We start from the raw sequence: 19,986 nt of genomic DNA, 5'->3' as shown, positions 1-19,986 counted from the left end.
CTCACGTCGTGCGCTGTGAGATTTTCACGCGATTCCGCGGGTAGACCTACGGGTATGGAGGATCTAGGAAGTGATTCAAGCCGCACGCTGGCTGTGCAAAGAAACAGGTGCCATTTGCCCGCGTCAGCATTCCCGTCATGCCCATTTCGAATCAGGGGATGAAAAGACAGTGCAAGGAAAAAACGCCAGTTACTGAGTATTTGGGAACTGCTAATACCGTATCTATTCCAGGAATCAATTGCTGATTATGTCCCCTCGTTTCACAGGGTCCTCTGCCCTCCACCGGACTACTCTCAGTACTAGTACTAGTATGCGACATGCAAATCATCACTGAAATTATTTTGTAGGAGTCATTTTCGACCACCTATTTCTTCACTTGTGAGTCGTGCAGTGCCACAAAGCAGACCAACATCGTACCGCGCGACGCTTACCCTGACCAGCGACGCAGCTCGCGATGGAGCCCATTGTTACTGGTTCACGACGCACAGCGCCTGAACTGAAGGTCAGAGCAGTACGCCCACTACACTGTACTGCACAAGCAAGGCGAGAACTAAACGTTTCTGGCACTTCGGAAAACTGCAATGAGAAATGAGCAAGAACTCATGTTGAAGTACAATCATTTTTAGTAGTTGAGTGGTGGGGCCGTGGCCTTGGGGCCAGTTGAGTTGGGCCAGGATGTGTCCAGCACATCCGAGATCACCTGTACTGTACTGTCTGTAGTGTACCTCTGCTGTTCCCCCAGTGTTCATTTCTGGGTCCCACCCTCCATTGACAGTTTTCCCTGGCCTGCGGGGAAACCCCTTCATCAACTACGGTACCAAGCACTCCATGCAGTACAGTCCAGGGAGTCGTATTTTTACGACTCCCTGGTACAGTCATGTACATGACTAGCGCCTGACTGGCAGAGACTGAGACTTGTATGAGGGAGTGCTAGGATCTTTGCGAAAGACCATTGCTTTTTTCTCCTTTTTTTTTCTTTACTTGCTGCTAATGTCAGCCATGGACAAAATCACTGTGATAAGGTAAAATCATTTTGTTCTCGCTACAGACCCAGAGAGTGTAAGAAATGTGTAACGGAACGCTTACCTAAATAGATTTACAGTCAACTTCGCTAATCGTAATAGTGACTGCGGATATAACGACAATTCGCGAATAACGAGAGAATGTCAATGCCCAGAGCAAAGTCCCATCTAATTGTAATACATAATAATTATTATAGTGAGACATCGGGTATATGTGGAGAGCTTGGGTTGCAATGAAGCCGAGACCCTATGGTCGGTCAAGCTGCCCCTGCCTCTCCCCCACTCTTGCCATTATAGCAATAAAAACTGCTTTATGGCAGTTTTCTAAAAAAAGTTATTGTGTTCTAGTCCATGGACCCCGTCTAAAAAGTAAGAAATTAACGAAATGTGATAGCCGAAAATTAAAATTTCACACAAAACCTCACAATAATCACAACAGTTGAAATGCTGCTTTCAACACTAAACTTGTACTGCACCAACAATTGGCAACATGCATGTCATGTATGCATAGGAAAGAGGATCACGAGGGGAAAAGGTCTTCTACATGTAGCTTTTCATTCTGTGTGTGATTATTGTGAGGTTTTGTGTGAAATTTTCATTTTCGGCTATCACATTTCGTTAATTTCTTACTTTTTAGACGGGGTCCATGGACTAGAACACAATAACTTTTTTTAGAAAACTGCCATAAAGCAGTTTTTATTGCTATAATTTATTTTGTTTTTTCTGTCACCAATCAATGGAATGCCGTGTATATCAATATGTAAATGATGGCCTTCACATCTGGAATGCCCTCCCAGCGGAGTTCCGCTCAAGTTCTTCCTTGCATACCTTCCGTAATTCTGTTCTTCATTTTTTATGGTACCCTGTCAAAAGGCCTTAGGCCTGTGGGGATTGCCCTATCAAAAATTTAATAATAATAATAATAATAATCATATCAATACCGTATTATACGCATTGAGGTGCAAGTCTTTTCTTGCAGAAAATGGCACTAGGCTAGCATGTTCTTCTGCGGGGAAACATGTGAGTAGTGATGGACCGTGGTGATACTTTTTTTATACGGAGGTCATTCTGTGCATGTTGCTGTTGCAGAATTTCATGACTCTGTCATAAAATTGTCTTGCCTTTCAGATATTTCAGATTTCCCCACCCTGGATCAGGTTTATTTGAGAAATGTAACCAGGTGCGTGTCGCAGATGTTTTTGTTGATTCTGTGTTTATAATGGTTTATAATCATGGGTTATCGTGATAAGGTCATCCTGCATCATATTGCACTGAAATCGTAATCCTGTTGATGTCGATACAACTTTTGGAAGTAGTTCAATGACTTCAAACTGTTAGTCCACGATTTTCTAAAACAACACAGCAAAGGAGGAACAATAAACATGTATTAAAATGTAAACAAATACATTGCTGAGTCCGACACCTCGTTCCAACAACTACACTGATCCTGAGGATAAAAGGGGCAAGGCTATGCTTGGAGGTACTGAGAGATAAACAAGGCACTCCATAAATAATAAAATCTTACACATATTTTGGTGAGTATGAATGATATCCAGTCGAACCTCTTTAGGACGAACACTAAGGGACCGATGGTATTTATTCTGTGAGTTTGTCTTAAAGAAAGGTTTGCTCCCCACACCGGAGTTTGTTTTAACCTATTTTATATAACCAGTGAATACAATTATTTCTCCAATAGACATACGAATAGATTTCTTCTACAGCAAAAGATTCTAAGCCACACCAACTCATTGACTAGTCTTGTATGAAACAAATGAGTCACTAGAGAGGTTCTGCAAAACGAAAATGCGTACAAACTTTCGTTCTACGTCATGAAGTGCGAAACCTCGCACGAACTTTGGACGCGAAACTTGCAGGGAACACGAAATGAACTGTCGTAGGAAATTTCGTGAGATCGGGTCATGGCGTACGTGCACTTGGCCCGCGCAAACTACGAAAATGTGCAGAACGCAAAGTTCGTGCAAAAATTTGTACACACTTTCGCAAGGACTGTCGCGAAACTTCGTTCGAATTTTCGTTTTGCAGAACCTCTCTACTGAACGTTTCTTTAGCAACATGACGGCAACTGAAACAGCAATAGAGAAAGTACGATACATGTACAGCACATTCTTGCAGGTACTACAAACAGATTGCAGATCGTAATTCTTGCTTTGGCGGCACGAAACTTTATTTGGAGCAGTGCAATCTCGGCGGTACTCACAAATAATAAATCAAACAGCCCCAGACTCGAGTAAACAAATCCAATCACACAAGTACGAGATCTTCACGAGACGAAACTGCACCCATTGGCTTGTTTCGTATGAAGCAAACAAGTTTACTGAACCTCTCCACAATGGAGATTTTCCCTGATACCGTATGCGAATTTATTTTGCAAACTCAGTCAATGGGTCCTTGAATCTTTCCCTCCAGATAGGGAACTGCCAACGATAGTATGCCACTGACCAGTGCCTTACTTGTAACGTACCAGTGTACAATGAATATGAGTATTTCGACAACACATCTAACATGACCCTTACCGTCAAGAAGGTGAACTCGCGTTCTTCGCACACTGTAGACAAGGGCAAAGAGATAAAAATGGATCTAAATCCGAATAAAATCAGCACACGTTTCCGTAAATGAAAGGGTGAGCATAAGCAAATGAATCGAAGGAAACAGGTCAACTCAGAGATCACCTGTCATCGAGTATTCCGTAAAAGGAGGCCTCGGCAGCGGAAAAGCTAAATTTAGAAAGGAGATCCTGTCAGCTTTTCCATTATTTATTGCATTCCGCCCAAAATCAGCACACTTTTCGTAAATGAAAGAGTCAACACAAGCAAATGAATCAAAGGGAACTGGTCAACTCACCTGTCATTGAGTAATATTCCGCGAAAGGAGGTCTCAGCAGCACCGAAACGAAATAAGCCAGGCCAGGAGACGAAATATCCGAAACAGCTCATACAAGAAGCAGTTCCAAAGAAGGAAGTTCCTCGCGCATGCACATCCGAACACGGACTTCAATTCACTGCATGCAACACAATGTCTGCCGGCTGCCGTGCACGTGCACAGCACGCGGCTACCACCCGTTGGCGTTGGTAGATCTAATACCGAGCACCTTACGTAGAGACTTACGTAGCCTAAGTGAAATACCGAGCACCTTACGTAGAAACTTACGTAGCATAGCGATGTCGTTTTTCCTGCCATGTGAACACAATAATAGAAAAGCTGACAGGATCGCTTTTCTAAATTCAATATGTCCCATCGCTGCCTTGCTGCTTTGTGCCGTCAAATGGTGTGTTTTTGTTTTTTGTTTAAAAAAATAAAATAAAATAACGACACTTGGTGAACAAGGACACTTTTCTGACGCCCCGCCGAGTGTCGCGTTATGCAAAGTTGACTGTAGATGTACATGTAGGTAACTAGTACATGATTGTATAGCATGGATGATGAGCGCTTCGAGTTGGGGGCAGATACAGGCAAGGGGATACAGGGGAAGTCGGATGCGCTGGATTATGAGAAGTGGGGATCTAGTCAACTAGCAGTATACTGTAAAAAGTGAATAAATTTTAAGAAGATCGTTGTGCTGTTGCCCATATGCTAACTTAACACGGGATCTTCACCTAAATTTAATTTTCTCAATTGAAAAGAAAGAAAAATCTCACTGAAGATGCATTTTTTCTCAGATCACAGTCTTGCAAAATAATACATGTACATGTATTATTTAAATAAAGACAACCAAGGCAATAGCCGCTGGGTAGCATATTTGGGTAATTGTAGTAACCTAGAGCATCAGCTCCAAAATGTGATAAATATTTCTCAGAACTCGCGGACTCTATTGCAGCCACTCTGATAAAGAACTAGTAATAACAATTATGAGATAACGTGGGTGTCGGGGGATTGGGGGGGGGGGGGGATATAATTATCATTTCAAAAATCTGTATCTGCACTACGTGAGAGATGATACTGACTTCACTCAGCGGAGAGACTCAGCTTGGTGATATTCTTCGCAATGAGCTGGTGCAAGTCCTGAATGCAGAAACAAGCAACAGCATAGAAGACATATTTAACATGGTGGAAAATACACACCTGGCAATATGATGGTAAATACACGCCTGCCCACACACGCTATCTTGGTTTTTTTTATGGAGTCGTGCATTTACCGCCATATTGCCAGGTGTGTCTTTAAAATAAACTCACTGTTCGCGTGAGACTCGGCCAGAGGCCCAGTTTTCCGCATCCGCAGGAACGCCACCACCCTCTTGGATCAAGGCGCAGATGCAGCTCCTGAGCGGTGGGAGGTGAGTAGATCAAACCCACCACAAAGTTGTCAAAGACCGAAAAATCCATGTGTCTTTACCACCATAATAAACAAACATAAATACAGCTGCAGTGGTGTCTTCAACTTCACTAGCATAGAAGACAGTTTAGTTGAGTTTAGCTCTACTCCAAGCAATACATGGCTGGGGCAGCCAATGATCACTTTGCGTGGCGATTGCGGTTTTTTTACAGCCAACCGCGGCTAGCAAGGAAAATGGCAAGAAGTCGAAAAGAAAAGGAAAAGAAGAAGAAAAAGCAAAAATAGTTAATGTGGACTGCAATTGTGGTCTAAAGCAAGGCGTAACAAGGACGCATTAAGATCAATCTACATGTACACACACACACACAACAGAGGCGAAAGGCTGTGTAGCTCCAACTTTACGTTTCACGCATTTCAGCGATCATCAGACAACAGCATTCACCTAGACCGGCCTTGTTTCATGTACATGTACATGTAGTTTCCAGCAAAATCAATCCCAGCCCTTGAGATATTAGATAGCTCTGCTAACCGGGTACCGAGCGGTGACCAGCGGAAGCAAATGCGTTTTGACGAATATCCCCTTTGTGTTCATCTGCAAAAATTGGGTGCATGCATTTTTCGTCTATTTTCATTTTCGGCATTGGATTCTGAGGCCGTAAATTTGTTGCAGCTGAAATATTTGTTTGCAGGGTAGAGTATGCCAGGGTTTATGGTCAGCAGCAGTACACGATGAGATTTTAATGTTGCCAAAAAGTCATTTAGACCTCGGAGGCTGAAAACAATTTTTTAACATGCTGCAAATTCAAATTTGTAGTCGTACATTATCTGGCTACGTAAACCTCTCTCTCTCTCTCTCTCTCACACACACACACACACACACACACTCTCCCTCTCTCTCTCATTTCTACAGAGCGTAGTTCTGGTAATGAAGCCGAGACGGCTTGTCAGCTGAGCTTGATTTAATCCACTGGCACAGCCACCCTGCGTAACCATGGTAACCCCTGAAGGCTTAAAGGAGAAGTTAAGGGAAAAATTAAAATTCCACCAGTTGTAGTCTTCGGGGTGCTGAGTCGAATGGTCTTGGTCCGAGAAAGCTGAGATGCTCCCTTCCTACTTGAATCCCAATCGAACTCGCGCACTTCCACCGAAACTGGGTGACTGCGCCCTACTAGATGGGGATTTGTACGCAAAATGTCACTAAAAGCGCCATTTCGTTCTTATAAAAGCACGGATGACCGCCATTGGCTCATATGTTGTACTCTTTTGGACGCTGAGTCGACTGGTTTTGGTCCGAAAAGGCTGCGATGCAGCGTTCCTCCTTTATTCCCAATCGAACATGGTTGAACAAGCGGTCACGTGCTCCTGGGTGCCCAAATCACCTGGTCACCACGCCAGCAGGCGACAACTTTCACGCCAAGGTTCAACTCGAGTGACAGGTCTGCACCCAAAAAAGGTCAAACAGGCTAGTAAGTTGTACCCTACAGGCACGGTGACCAGGTGACTGGCGTACGACTACAACATATGGGCCAATCGCGGTCATCCATGCTTTTATAAGAACGAAATGGCGCTTTTAGTGACATTTTGCATACAAATCCCCATCTAGTAGGGCGCAGTCACCCAGTTTCGGTGGAAGTGCGAGAGTTCGATTGGGATTCAAGTAGGAAGGGAGCGTCTCAGCTTCCTCGGACCACGACCATTCGACTCAGCACCCCGAAGACTACAACTGGTGAAATTTTAATTTTTGCTTCCCCTTTAAGTTTTTCCTGCTTCTTTTTCCTTAATGAATCATACGTAGGGTTACGCTTGCCATAAATAGAAAAGAGAATATAGCAATAATAGAGAGGTTCCGCATAACTTAATTACGTTAGTACTTCCTCCGTTAAGCAAAACTTCGTTGCGTTTTTACAGTTCAGTCCAAATCATTCTATGGCTACGAACACGCTTTGCAAAGTGGAAAATAAGGTAGCATATGAAAGATATTCATTTACAGATGTCACACAGCTCGTTTCAAAGCAGTCCAGCTTCACTCTTCGTCTGAATCTGATGACGACTCAATCCCTGATGACATCGAGTCTGCATCCTTGCCGGCTGTCGCCGCCAGCGCTGCCAGCTTTTGTTCCGCAGCCTTTTCAAGTTTCCAAGACACGATAATTTTGATCGTGGAGATCGCCAAGTACTTCGCTCGAGCTGTGCCCTTGACGACCTCCACGGTGGCGCTGGTAGTTGTGGCCACTCTCCGGACCGCCATGGAAGGAGGCATACAGACCCAAACAAACGCTCGCCATTTTCGCAGCGGTGTGTCGTGCTAGCACGTTTCCACACCCTGCAGAACCTCCTTTCTGGTTTCCTTCGCCACGTGTGACACGTCTGTCTACAGGCTGTGGAAGAACGCCAAGTCGTCTACGTTGAGATCAGGATTTTGCGCCGAGTGAACGACAACCTGAATGTCGAACGCTTTTGATTTCCCCTGCGCTGCAAACACAAGTGCATTGATTTTGGCTGTGTGCGGATGCGCACCATCGACTTGTGCTAGTACCATGAGTACAGCAGTGCCTGAGCGCTGGCCGGCTCCTGGACACTTCTTCGAGCCACGCGGTCTTTCAAACTGTTTCTCATTTTCGCACTTTGGTGTCATGCGCGCGCGCCTGGGGTTGTGTTCTGGTGACATCCTGTCGAAAAACGGTTCTGCTTCGCCGATTTTTTTCAAAAGACTCCACGCTTTTCGGAGGTTCAAAAGCCTGTCAGAGCAATATACGACAACTCAGCTACTCTATGTAGGGGATAGATCACTGACATGTATGTCTAATGCCGACAGAAATACCATGACAAGAACACTAAAAACGCAACGAAGTTTTTGCTTAACGGAGGAAGTAAAAAACATAGTCGATCTATGGAAAGTCTTAAGTAAACTGCATGCGGATCTCTGTTCCGCCATACAGAGTTTTCAAATCACGTAGCTGCCCTTGGCAACTCCGAACGCGGCAGTGTACGACCAGATCGACCTGGGGAGGGAGTCATTAATGTGTATCCCAATCCACTTACGGACCACCTACGTTATCAGAACCCTATCTACGTACTCTTCGTAGACAACTTTCCGTAAGTGGAGTGCAAACGCACGAATTCACGGGTTTTTCCGGCCCACTCACGTAAAGTTGCTCAACTTTACGTAGTGCGGAACATCTCTAATACCCATAGCCTGGTGTCTTACCAATGGAGGGAGCTTTTTCAGCTCCTCATAGTTGTCCGGTTTCAGCATTTCGTCGAGAGGCTCCTTCGGCTTGGCGTAAATCATTGCATGGCATTTCTTTACCATGACCCAGTACTTGATTTTTGTCTGGGCACTCACTTGATGTTTAAGCAGGCTGAAATACTTTTCAGGCAACTTGATGAAGTGACGCATCTGAAGAACGGGCTACAGCCAGTAAAAGAACCAAACAAAACAGAAGCAGATATGGGAAATATGGCATCGAAAGAAAAACGTTTATGAATCACACTTTATACATTTTTAAATTTCATGATTATTACATGGTACAATGTTGGCATCATTTGTTCTATTTATCGCATTGTTAAAACTCCTTTCGCCGAAACGCCACTTTGTATATGGGAAACCGTCACCTTTTTTAATTAAAGCGAGGTATGGGAGCCCCTTTAGGAGCCGCTTTAGGAGCTGCATGTGCGCCTTAGATCTTCGCAGGGTAATGGCGTTCCCACGGATGCTGAAAACTCAGTCTAACTCAGTCCGAAGTGAACCGTGAAATAATAATTGGAGGAAGAATACATTTTATTGTGCATTACTGGGTCCTTTTTTTTCCTTTTTTTTTTACCCTGGTGAAGGAAATCAAATCAAAAACCCAGGTGATCAGAGTAATCTCAGGTGCCGATAAACACCTAGCGCCAAAAATCACATCAAATTCTACACCGCCCCAGGAGCATACCTGTTTTGAGAAGAATACACCCTACATACAACAACCGTGTTAATGTAAAGAAGAAGAAAAAACAAAAGTCTGGAATGGTGCATGTGAAATCGTAGAATGGAAAATTGTGGGCACAAGTTATGCGTTCGAGTCCGCCAACTAAACCAGAGTTTGAACAGTCAGACGTGCACAATCTAGCACAGAACTGAACAGGGAGAACTCAGACAGCGACCACTGGACAAGCTGACTTTCATGCCATGGAATGTCTCAGTACTCCGTGCCAGTTTTGGAAAAATGAGAGAAAGGTGGTTGCTTTTCTATTGTACATCAGCACAGTTTCTCCTGAGCAGCGGCGGCAAGAGGCAAAGCAACAGCACCACTATGACCACTGACCTTGGTCGGGCTATGGGAAGCCTCCGCTGTCGATGCGCTGGACAGTCCTCTCTTAAACAGCCAATATACGTACTTCATCACCCTCAGAAATATATCGGGATGCCCTGGCTGCAAAATCGGGTGCACGCTCTTAGCATTGTCGTCGCCAGCTGAGGTTGCGCTCTGTAGCTGCTGGAGATCCAGTAGTATCTTTGCTGAGCTCCGAACAATTAGTCTAAGCACGCAGTTGAACACGGTGCTGTATCTTTGGCCAAAGTCGGGACTCAGGCAACCGTGGCTATACAACGTGCGCACACTCTCCACTGCCGTTTCCTGAAAATACTCGTGGATCGCTTGAGGGAGCAGATCATCATCCGGATCATCCATCAGCTTGTTGATGAATGATGAAGTCAGTGGGTGAAGGTGCGATTTAATCAAGGGTGCCTTTTCGCCCGACTCTGTAGTCTTCGGTCGATACTGTGCAGAATCACAGACATGAAATCCAAACATCCCAGATTTTAAAGTTAAAAAATTACATGAATACAGCACTGTAAAACCGGGAATTTTCGGTGGTGTAATAATTTCGGTGTTTCCCCCAAAAATCAACGGTTCTGTAGCGCAAAATTTCGGTAAACCAGTTTTCCGAATCCAAATACGCATTCTGCACACTGTGTAACACGGCATGGTTGATCTTTAGGTCGTGTTTTATTTTATGTGAGAATTACCTGCACCGAAGTTAAGAAAACGCATGAGAACGCGTTATGGAGCAACTATCCACGACTGTAACAAGATGATAAACTGTCAGAAAGTGGATAGTTGCTGCATAACTCGCTCTCATGTGTTTTCTTCTCTTTTTTATAGGTATTACTGGCTCAGTGTCCGAGTTAAAATTTTGTACTGAAGTTACCGAAAATAAATCCCCGCCGAAATTCTCCGGTTTTACAGTATAACTTATGGGGCCTCCGCAAACTATTGAGTGCCTTCCTGGAAGGAGGAAATGTCAATTGTGTAGAAAGGACAAGCTGAAACTCAGAACCCTACCCATTACACAGACTGCACCGCATTGCCACGAAGAATTCGACACAATCTTCCTCAGCCTACTCAAGCTCAACTGATGAGGGGTGAATTACACGAAATACTGTGTACTGAGCAGGGAGTGGTGCATTCTCGCAGGTTTGCCGAGTGGACGGTTCGATGGACTTCTCGCGTGCTCTGGATGGCAGTCGTGAGTCAGTCAAGTGAGAATTCAAGTCGGCAGGAAAACCGCGAGCTCCCATGTAGGGAGCAACACACTCTTCCCCAAGAAGAATTCAGTGGAAATAATTATTGCTTAGACACTGGACTCTACCGGGAAGAAGGGGTGGGGTTGGGGGAGGGGGGGGGGTACGGGTTGTAGTGGGACAAAACGACAACTTGAATATTGCTTTTCCCTTTGCTTCACTTACTCAATCTCCTTGTCTGTCTGTCTGACTGTCTGTCTGCCGGTCTGTCCGTTTGCGTCTCCCTCACTATCTCTCACACACACTTGTACTTGTACTTGCTCACTGCCAAAACTGGTCACGTGGGTCTCCCCGGGAGAGGGGGGAGAGACCCAAAAGGAATCTTGGAAAGATGACTCAATTGGCCATTGAACCACCCAACGGCCGACACCCCCTGAAATCACCAAACTAGGGTGGACGAAATGATCCCACTTAAGGGCTCACCACACCTCAGTAAGTGGGTGAGGACAAGGTGCAGAAAAAGGATTGACGACATCAGGGTATCCGTCCCGGGATCCAACTGCAGGTACCCCTGCCCTCAGTGAAGGTAATACTTGGTTCTAGTGTGGGTGGCTAAATCAGAGTGGATCTGATAAAAGCTTCACTAGCACCATTGATTACATAAGAGTTAAAGGGGAAGTTAAGGCAAAAAATAAAATTTCACCAGTTGTAGTCTTCGGGGTGCTGAGTCGAATGGTCTTGGTCCGAGAAAGCTGAGACGCTCCCTTCCTACTTGAATCCAAATCGAACTCGCGCACTTCCACCGAAACTGGGTGACTGCGCCCTACTAGATGGGGATTTGTATGCAAAATGTCACTAAAAGCGGCATTTCGTTCTTATAAAACACAACGACAACTTTCACACCAAGGTTCAACTCGAGTTCAACTCGAGTGACAGGACTGCACCCAAAAAAGGTCAAAACAGGCTGTAAGTTGTACCCTGCAGGCACGGTGACCAGCTGAATGGTGTACGCAGGAGCACGTGACCGCTTGTTCAACCATGTTCGATTGGGAATAAAGGAGGAACGCTGCATCACAGCCTTTTCGGACCAAAACCAGTCGACTCAGCGTCCAAAAGACTACAACATATGGGCCAATCGCGGTCATCCGTGCTTTTATAAGAACGAAATGGCGCTTTTAGTGACATTTTGCATACAAATCCCCATCTAGTAGGGCGCAGTCACCCAGTTTCGGTGGAAGTGCGCGAGTTCGATTGGGATTCAAGTAGGAAGGGAGCGTCTCAGCTTTCTCGGACCAAGACCATTCGACTCCTGCACCCCGAAGACTACAACTGGTGAACTTTTAATTTTTGCCTTAACTTCCCCTTTAATCTAGCCAGAAGCAGTCCATGGTTAACAGGTATGTATACTTCAAATAGAAAGTATATGAACCCTGAAACCAACAAAGGTGGTAGGTACAACAATACACCTTCAAGTAGCCGAGCCCGTTGGCAACAGGCCCAACACTATCTGGCATAGGTGTACCCACCAACCGAACTAGCTGGCAACCACACACACACACACACACACACACACACACACACACACACACACACACACACACACACACACACACACACACACACACACACACACACACACACGCATACACACACACACACACACACACACAGCAAGGTACCTATCAGCAATGATTCTCTTAGACAATGCATAACAGTCCTTACATCATAGATGGGGTTCGGAATCGTTGACTTGCGCTCAGCCTTCAGTTTGACCTTCTCCTTGTCAGTCACATACAAGAGTCGTGCAAACGCTGGACAGAGAGCCCTGCAGTAGTCCATGCTGCTGCGAATGGGCAGCTTACCTAGTTTAGCGTTCTCTTCCAGGTAACACGCCATGAAGAAGGTGAAAAGCGAGGGGCCAAGGCCAGGAATATAGGACGTCTTCTCGTTCCGTTTTGAGGCGGCGAGGGTGTACACATTGAAGCTATTCTTCCACTTGGACTGGCGGATGTTTTCAAGAAGCCCTCCGGCATAACAACAGTCCATGACGATAACGGCATTCCTACACAGAGACATGAGCATAGGATTTAGTACACACAAAACCACGCAAACAATACTTACACTCCCTTTCTTCTTCCACTGCCATGACTGCCTATGTGGTACCATGAGGGGCAGACCAGGAGGTCTCCCCGGAAGAGGGGAGAGAGACTCAAAAGGAATCTTGGAAAGATGATTCAACTGGCTATTGAGCCGCCCAACGGCCGACACCCCCTGAATCCCCAAAACTCTGGGTGGACTTGAAAATGATCCCACTTATGGGCTCACCACACCTCAGTAAGTGGGTGAGGACAAGGTGCAGAAAAAGGATTGACGGCATCAGGGTATCCGTCCTGGGATCCAACTGCAGTTACCCCTGCCCCCAGTGAACGTAATACTTGCTACTAGTATGGGTGGCTAAATCAGAGTGGATCTGATATAAGCGTCACTAGCACCGTTGATTACACAAGAGTTAATCTAGCCAGAAGCAGTTCATGGTTAACAGGTATGCATACTTCACACAGAAAGTATATGAACCCTGAAACCAACAAAGGTGGCAGGTACAACAATACACCTTCAAGTAGCCGAGCCCGTTGGCAACAGGCCCAACACAATCAGACATAAGTGTACCCACCAACCGAACTAGCTGGCAACACACACACACACACACACACACACACACACACACACACACACACACACACACACACACACACACACACTGACACACACACACCCAATATACACAATGCCCTCCCGACTAAGCTGTCCAGAGTATTGCCCATTGTTAGGCGTGGGTGCACAAATCTGAAATTGACAGTATGCTGTTCATGGAATGCATCTCAGCTTGGAAAGACAAGGCTCTAAATGACGTACAACTTTACCAAGTTGCATTAGAGCGATGTACAGTGTCAGCGAAGTGGGCATTGGATGTTGAAAAGCAAAAAATGAAAGAAAATATTTCCTGATCCTGATCGATTACGGAAGCTCATCCCAGCAACGATAAAGAACTAGGGATAGAACTAAATACGTGTTGGCTTTAAATACCATTCATCGTCATTACATTACTCTTGTGACCACGCATTTCTTTACAAGGCAGAGGGAAAGAAAATTCCTACCTGCCTTTGCAGGTGCCCAGGCTGTCTACGAACAACGATGCGCCCATCCGTTGAGGATCAGCCGCCGCTATGTAGAATTCCTCAATCTCATCCACGTTCTCATCCACGTTCTCTGCCACGTTCTCTGCCACGTTCTTGTCAGGCTTCTTTTGACCACCATGGCCGCTAAAGGAGAAGAAGAGTATTCCGTTGTCCTTAACCTTCAGAATTCAACAGCCACAGGCCAAACAAACACACACACGCATGCATGCATGCATGCATGCACGCACACACACACACACACACACACACACACCATTTGAACATTTGACGCCCATTGCGGGAGGCGATGATAGCGATGCTACAGTAGAAGCCATAGCAGCTTGTGCTGGGATTACACCATTCAACAGCTTGCAAGGCTGAAGAATTGACCGCCACTACTCAGCCTGGTCTACACCACACAGCTATGAAGTGGCTTTTTCTGGCCAATGAATCCCCCCCCCCCCCACACACACACACACATACACACACATACACACACACACACACACACACACACACACACCTTCCTTCCTTCTTCCACTGCCACGACTGGCTATGTTGCACCATACGGGGCAGACCAGGAGACGTGTTGTACACCGGGCGGGGAACGCCAGACACGCGTGCGTGCACACACACACACACACACACACACACACACACACACACATACGTGCACGCACACGCACCATACACACACATATGCGCACGCACACGCACACACACATACACACACACACAAACTGTAACTGCTCACTGCCACAAACTGACCACTCAGGTCTCCCCTCGGGAGAGGGGAGGGAGATTCAGAAGAAATCTTGGAAGGGTGACACACACACACACACACACACACACACACACAGAGACACAAACACACACACATACACAAACACACACACACACACACACAAACACACACACACACACACACACATACACACCCAAACTCACTCACATACACACACACACACACACATGTACAAAATGGCAAATTTCTAGAAGTTTCCCCTTGGGTAGAGTGGCAGAACTGTGCGCTATTAAAACCGGACAAGGGGGGGGGGGGGGAGGGGCACACAATGCCAAGGTAGGTTCAGTACACAGCTACATTGTAGTTATGACCAACCTTTGCTGCCTGCTCAGACAGGCGGGCCTTGACGTTCTCCTCGGTGGCAGAGTCGAGGGCTGCCTCGGTGGCAGAGTCGAGGGCTGCCTCGCTAAGCACAATAATATGATCCTGCGCCAGTCCCAATCTACTATTGAGTACTTTGCTCATCTCAGCTGGCGAATCACGCCACAGCTTGTCCGTTCCTGGAGTCAAAGGCAAAAAAAGCAGAGCGATGGTATGAGTATGGCCTCTGGAAGAACTGTTACGGGCGATTCACAATACGACTTTTTTGCGACGCGACACCCGATTTGCGACAGTTGCGAACAGACAATGCCTGTCGCGAGCTGTCGTGTACAATCGCAAGGTACCTGTCGCGGAAGTTGAAGAAAAAGTTCAACTTGTGCGACTCGCGACATACACAAATGGAGTACAGTTCCTACTTCAGATGCATGCTCAGTATACAGTAAGACCTCGCTTAACCGCACACATCCGTTTTCCGCAAAAATATCCAGATAGGCGAGGGAACTGGATAATCGAACACACATACTGTATGTATGCATGGCATATGCTGTAAATCGGTGACCAGCGATTTTCTTCCGGCTGGCGAGGGATCCGGATAAAAGAGGACCGGATAAAACGAGGTCTGTCTGTACGTGCACAGTACATGCACTGGATAGGGATGTCGCTAAAACGTAAAACATTGCGAATCGTGTGTTGCGGTCGCAGCTCGTCTCAGGTGTCGCAAGTTGCATGTCGCGTCACGAAATTGGTATTGTGAATCGGCCTTCAGGCAGAGGAAGTATTTTCTCTTATAAGCGCTGTGCTTATATTTTGTTGACAGCCCTCTGCCCCGTGCTTATGCTGGGGACCGTGCTTATATTATTTGTTCAACCATTAGCTCCGTACAGAGCAAGAAGAGATAATGTGCTAGAGATCATCAAGAGTACATAACCCCCAAGAGTGTGCAACTCCAGCTATGGGGTGTGCGACGGCAGAACTTCACATCACGAGATGAACCCGTACACAATATTTGCACTCTGTGCATGCTAAATACAGGGTTGTACGCGCCACCCAGCTTTAGGTACAACTCTCTAGTGGCCAATCTGCACTGTTTGCCAGTGTAACCTTTTGAACCATGTCACGTGATGTGACGTTCTGCCGTCGCATCATTGCATAGAGGTTGTGCAGGCAGTTGCACACTCTTGGGGTTATGTACTCTTGATATCATGCATGGAACATGGAATTCCACGGAAATTGTGCTAATAATGGAGACTATTCTTGTAAAGGAGACTGTGCTAGTAATGTTTAGAAAGGCGCTCACGGTGTGCTAGTAATAGAGACTGTGCTAGTAATGGAGACCTGCGCTAGTAATGGTATTCCCCTCTGCAAGATTGCAGGGAAATACCATCGCAATGGAGTAGCTGAAAGGTTGCCATTAATACCTCAACGGAATGCGACAAGCATGATAATGCATAATGTTACTTCCTGCGCTATAGCATTGCACGCATCCACGCAAAACTGTATCAAGTACAATGACTTGTCAGTTTGAGCACTCTGGCAAGGTACATGTACGTTCGGGCCTGGTTTAAATCTGGCTTTTGTAAAATTTATTTTTCATTGCTATCAGGCTGGGCCTCATTTTCTCTGTGCTGCGCTGATGAATTCACAAAGGACGAAACAGTTCTGTCCGCAGATTGAGTCAAGTACAATCATGTAGTTGCTAGTTGGGTACAAAGCCGCCTGTTGCTGCGAATAATGTCAATGTAGTGAGTCAGTGGAATTGCTTGTGAGCGCTATGTATGCAGGGTGTGTGTGTGGGGGGGGGGGGAGGGGGGGGGGGTGTGCGTGCGTGTGTGTCGGGGGAACTGCATATCAACACCGCGTACACAGTGCGAGTTGCTGGTGCATTGCTGTGCCCCGACTTTGCCAAAGAACATGTACCGTACTGATGATGTACAGTACTGTCGGTGGCCGAAGAACTGGAGGGGTCAGCCTCCTAGCCTAGAGCGTTCTTATCTCCATGTACTTTGGTCTATGCACAGTTGAGTTACCGTGTATACATTGGTATGCTGTGCTTGGTGAAATTCTAGCCTGGTCGTTCTTCGGCGTCCGGCAGTACTGTAATCGCATTACAGTAAAACCTGTAACCAAAGACCACCCCTTGGGGCTAGAGAGAGCGGTCTTTAGTGGCAGGTGGTCCTTGGTTAGAGGTTTGCACCGCACAACTATACATGAATGTGACACCGTCCGTGCCAAGCGAAGTGGTCTGTAGTAGCAGGCTGGTCGCTAGTCACGGTGGTCTGCAGTACCAGGCTGGTCGCTAGTCACGGTGGTCTGCAGTAGCAGGCTGGTCGCTAGTCACGGTGGTCTGCAGTAGCAGGCTGGTCGCTAGTCACTGTGGTCTGCAGTAGCAGGCTGGTCGCTAGTCACTGTGGTCTGCAGTAGCAGGCTGGTCGCTAGTCACTGTGGTCTGCAGTAGGAGGCTGGTCGCTAGTCACTGTGGTCTGCAGTAGCAGGCTGGTCGCTAGTCACGGTGGTCTGCAGTAGCAGGCTGGTCGCTAGTCACGGTGGTCTGCAGTAGCAGGCTGGTCGCTAGTCACGGTGGTCTGCAGTAGCAGGCTGGTCGCTAGTCACGGTGGTCTGCAGTAGCAGGCTGGTCGCTAGTCACGGTGGTCTGCAGTAGCAGGCTGGTCGCTAGTCACGGTGGTCTGTCGTAGCAGGCTGGTTGCTAGTCACGGTGATCTGCAGTAGCAGGCTGGTCGCTAGTCACGGTGGTCTGTAGTAGCAGGCTGGTTGCTAGTCACGGTGGTCTGCAGTAGCAGGCTGGTCGCTAGTCACGGTGGTCTGCAGTAGCAGGCTGGTCACTAGTCACGGTGGTCTGCAGTAGCAGGCTGGTCGCTAGTCACGGTGGTCTGCAGTAGCAGGCTGGTCACTAGTCACGGTGGTCTGTAGTAGCAGGCTGGTCGCTAGTCACAGTGGTCTGCAGTAGCAGGCTGGTCGCTAGTCACGGTGGTCTGCAGTAGCAGGCTGGTCACTAGTCACGGTGGTCTGCAGTAGCAGGCTGGTCGCTAGTCACGGTGGTCTGCAGTAGCAGGCTGGTCGCTAGTCACGGTGGTCTGCAGTAGCAGGCTGGTCACTAGTCACGGTGGTCTGCAGTACCAGGCTGGTCACTAGTCACGGTGGTGTGCAGTACCAGGCTGGTCACTAGTCACGGTGGTGTGCAGTAGCAGGCTGGTCGCTAGTCACGGTGGTCTGCAGTAGCAGGCTGGTCGCTAGTCACGGTGGTCTGCAGTAGCAGGCTGGTCGCTAGTCACGGTGGTCTGCAGTAGCAGGCTGGTCACTAGTCACGGTGGTCTGCAGTAGCAGGCTGGTCGCTAGTCACGGTGGTCTGCAGTAGCAGGCTGGTCACTAGTCACGGTGGTCTGTAGTAGCAGGCTGGTCGCTAGTCACAGTGGTCTGCAGTAGCAGGCTGGTCGCTAGTCACGGTGGTCTGCAGTAGCAGGCTGGTCACTAGTCACGGTGGTCTGCAGTAGCAGGCTGGTCGCTAGTCACGGTGGTCTGCAGTAGCAGGCTGGTCGCTAGTCACGGTGGTGTGCAGTACCAGGCTGGTCACTAGTCACGGTGGTGTGCAGTAGCAGGCTGGTCGCTAGTCACGGTGGTCTGCAGTAGCAGGCTGGTCGCTAGTCACGGTGGTCTGCAGTAGCAGGCTGGTCACTAGTCACGGTGGTCTGTAGTAGCAGGCTGGTCACTAGTCACGGTGGTCTGCAGTAGCAGGCTGGTCGCTAGTCACGGTGGTCTGTAGTAGCAGGCTGGTCACTAGTCACGGTGGTCTGTAGTAGCAGGCTGGTCGCTAGTCACGGTGGTCTGTAGTAGCAGGCTGGTCACTAGTCACGGTGGTCTGTAGTAGCAGGCTGGTCGCTAGTCACGGTGGTCTTTAGTTACAGGTTCTACTGTACCTCTATTTATTTGTACTTAAGTAGTCTCTACAGCAGTCTACGGTACTCACCCACACAAAGTGCGTAGCTGTTCTCGGGGTCGAACTCTAGCGTTGCGACCTCACCGCTATGCTCGACGCCTTTTTGTCCTTCGCCAAGGCACTTTGACACGCCAGCACCATCTGCCTTGTCCGCATCTGTCACATCACCCAACAGAAATATGCCATGTTCAAAGCAAATGGCCGCACAAATGTGCGCGCATAACGTTACAAGCAGACAAACACAAACTCTTGCACATGCGAGCATCTAGCTTTCTCATTCGTTTGCTCTCTCTCTCTCTGTCTCTGTCTCTCTCTCTCTCTCTGTCTCTGTCTCTCTTTCTCTCTCTTTCTCTCTCTCTCTCTCTCTCTCTCTCTCTCTCTCTCTCTCTCTCTCTCTCTCTCTCTCTCTCTATCTATCTCTCTCTCATCATCATCATCATCATGTATTTGTGCGTCTCTCTGGCTCTCGCCAGTGGTTTCGCAGAATACTGTAAAGTCGCGGATAAAATCCGGGCTTATAAGCATATAAGCCGCTTTCTGCATCAGGCTTTAATGCAAACCAGGCTTGTATGCACCACTGATATTTTCGCCAGGCTTGTATGCCAGGCTTCTACGCGCGACACGCGTATATCTAGCACTGACTACCGGTATGGCGGCAGTTTTACTATGCACTGTACATAGCGCATGCACTCTTGACCTACTCGATCAGCGCTTGCATAGAAGCCAGGCTTCTACGCGCGACAGGCTTATATGCATTTGACCCGTCCGATTTTCAGGCTTCTATCCGCGATGTGCTTGTATGCAAACCCGGCTTTTATCCGCGACTTTACGGTAGATGACGTCCCCGACCTACCTTGTATGTGGCTTGCTGTGAGTGGTGAGCTGCATTGATTGGGATTGAGAGGACTGAACA

General features: G+C 47.4%; 2 protein-coding genes across 3 annotated transcripts in view; both read right to left on the bottom strand.

Annotated features, from left to right (window-relative positions):
- LOC135824280 (uncharacterized) overlaps positions 1 to 617 on the bottom strand; it is a 9,983-nt gene extending 9,366 nt beyond the window's left edge. Inside the window, exon 1 of the mRNA XM_065337011.1 lies at positions 432 to 617. Within this exon, the coding sequence (XP_065193083.1) occupies positions 432 to 465 (34 nt within the window). The 5' untranslated portion in view covers positions 466 to 617. The remainder of the gene's footprint in view (positions 1 to 431) is intronic.
- Positions 618 to 4,310: 3,693 nt separating this feature from the next.
- LOC135825248 (uncharacterized) overlaps positions 4,311 to 19,986 on the bottom strand; it is a 40,850-nt gene continuing 25,174 nt past the window's right edge. For both annotated transcript variants that reach the window (XM_065337990.1, XM_065337989.1), the window contains exons 2-8: positions 19,104 to 19,229; positions 15,116 to 15,300; positions 13,975 to 14,174; positions 12,542 to 12,881; positions 9,621 to 10,076; positions 8,522 to 8,725; positions 4,311 to 5,042 (exon numbers count right to left, since the gene is read on the bottom strand). In XM_065337990.1, the coding sequence (XP_065194062.1) occupies positions 4,986 to 5,042; positions 8,522 to 8,725; positions 9,621 to 10,076; positions 12,542 to 12,881; positions 13,975 to 14,174; positions 15,116 to 15,300; positions 19,104 to 19,229 (1,568 nt within the window). In that variant the 3' untranslated portion in view covers positions 4,311 to 4,985. The remainder of the gene's footprint in view (positions 5,043 to 8,521; positions 8,726 to 9,620; positions 10,077 to 12,541; positions 12,882 to 13,974; positions 14,175 to 15,115; positions 15,301 to 19,103; positions 19,230 to 19,986) is intronic.

This window comes from Sycon ciliatum, chromosome 9, assembly GCF_964019385.1.
Source record: "Sycon ciliatum chromosome 9, ocSycCili1.1, whole genome shotgun sequence".
Classification (NCBI taxonomy): domain Eukaryota; kingdom Metazoa; phylum Porifera; class Calcarea; order Leucosolenida; family Sycettidae; genus Sycon; species Sycon ciliatum.
This window is presented reverse-complemented; position numbering and strand designations above follow the sequence as displayed.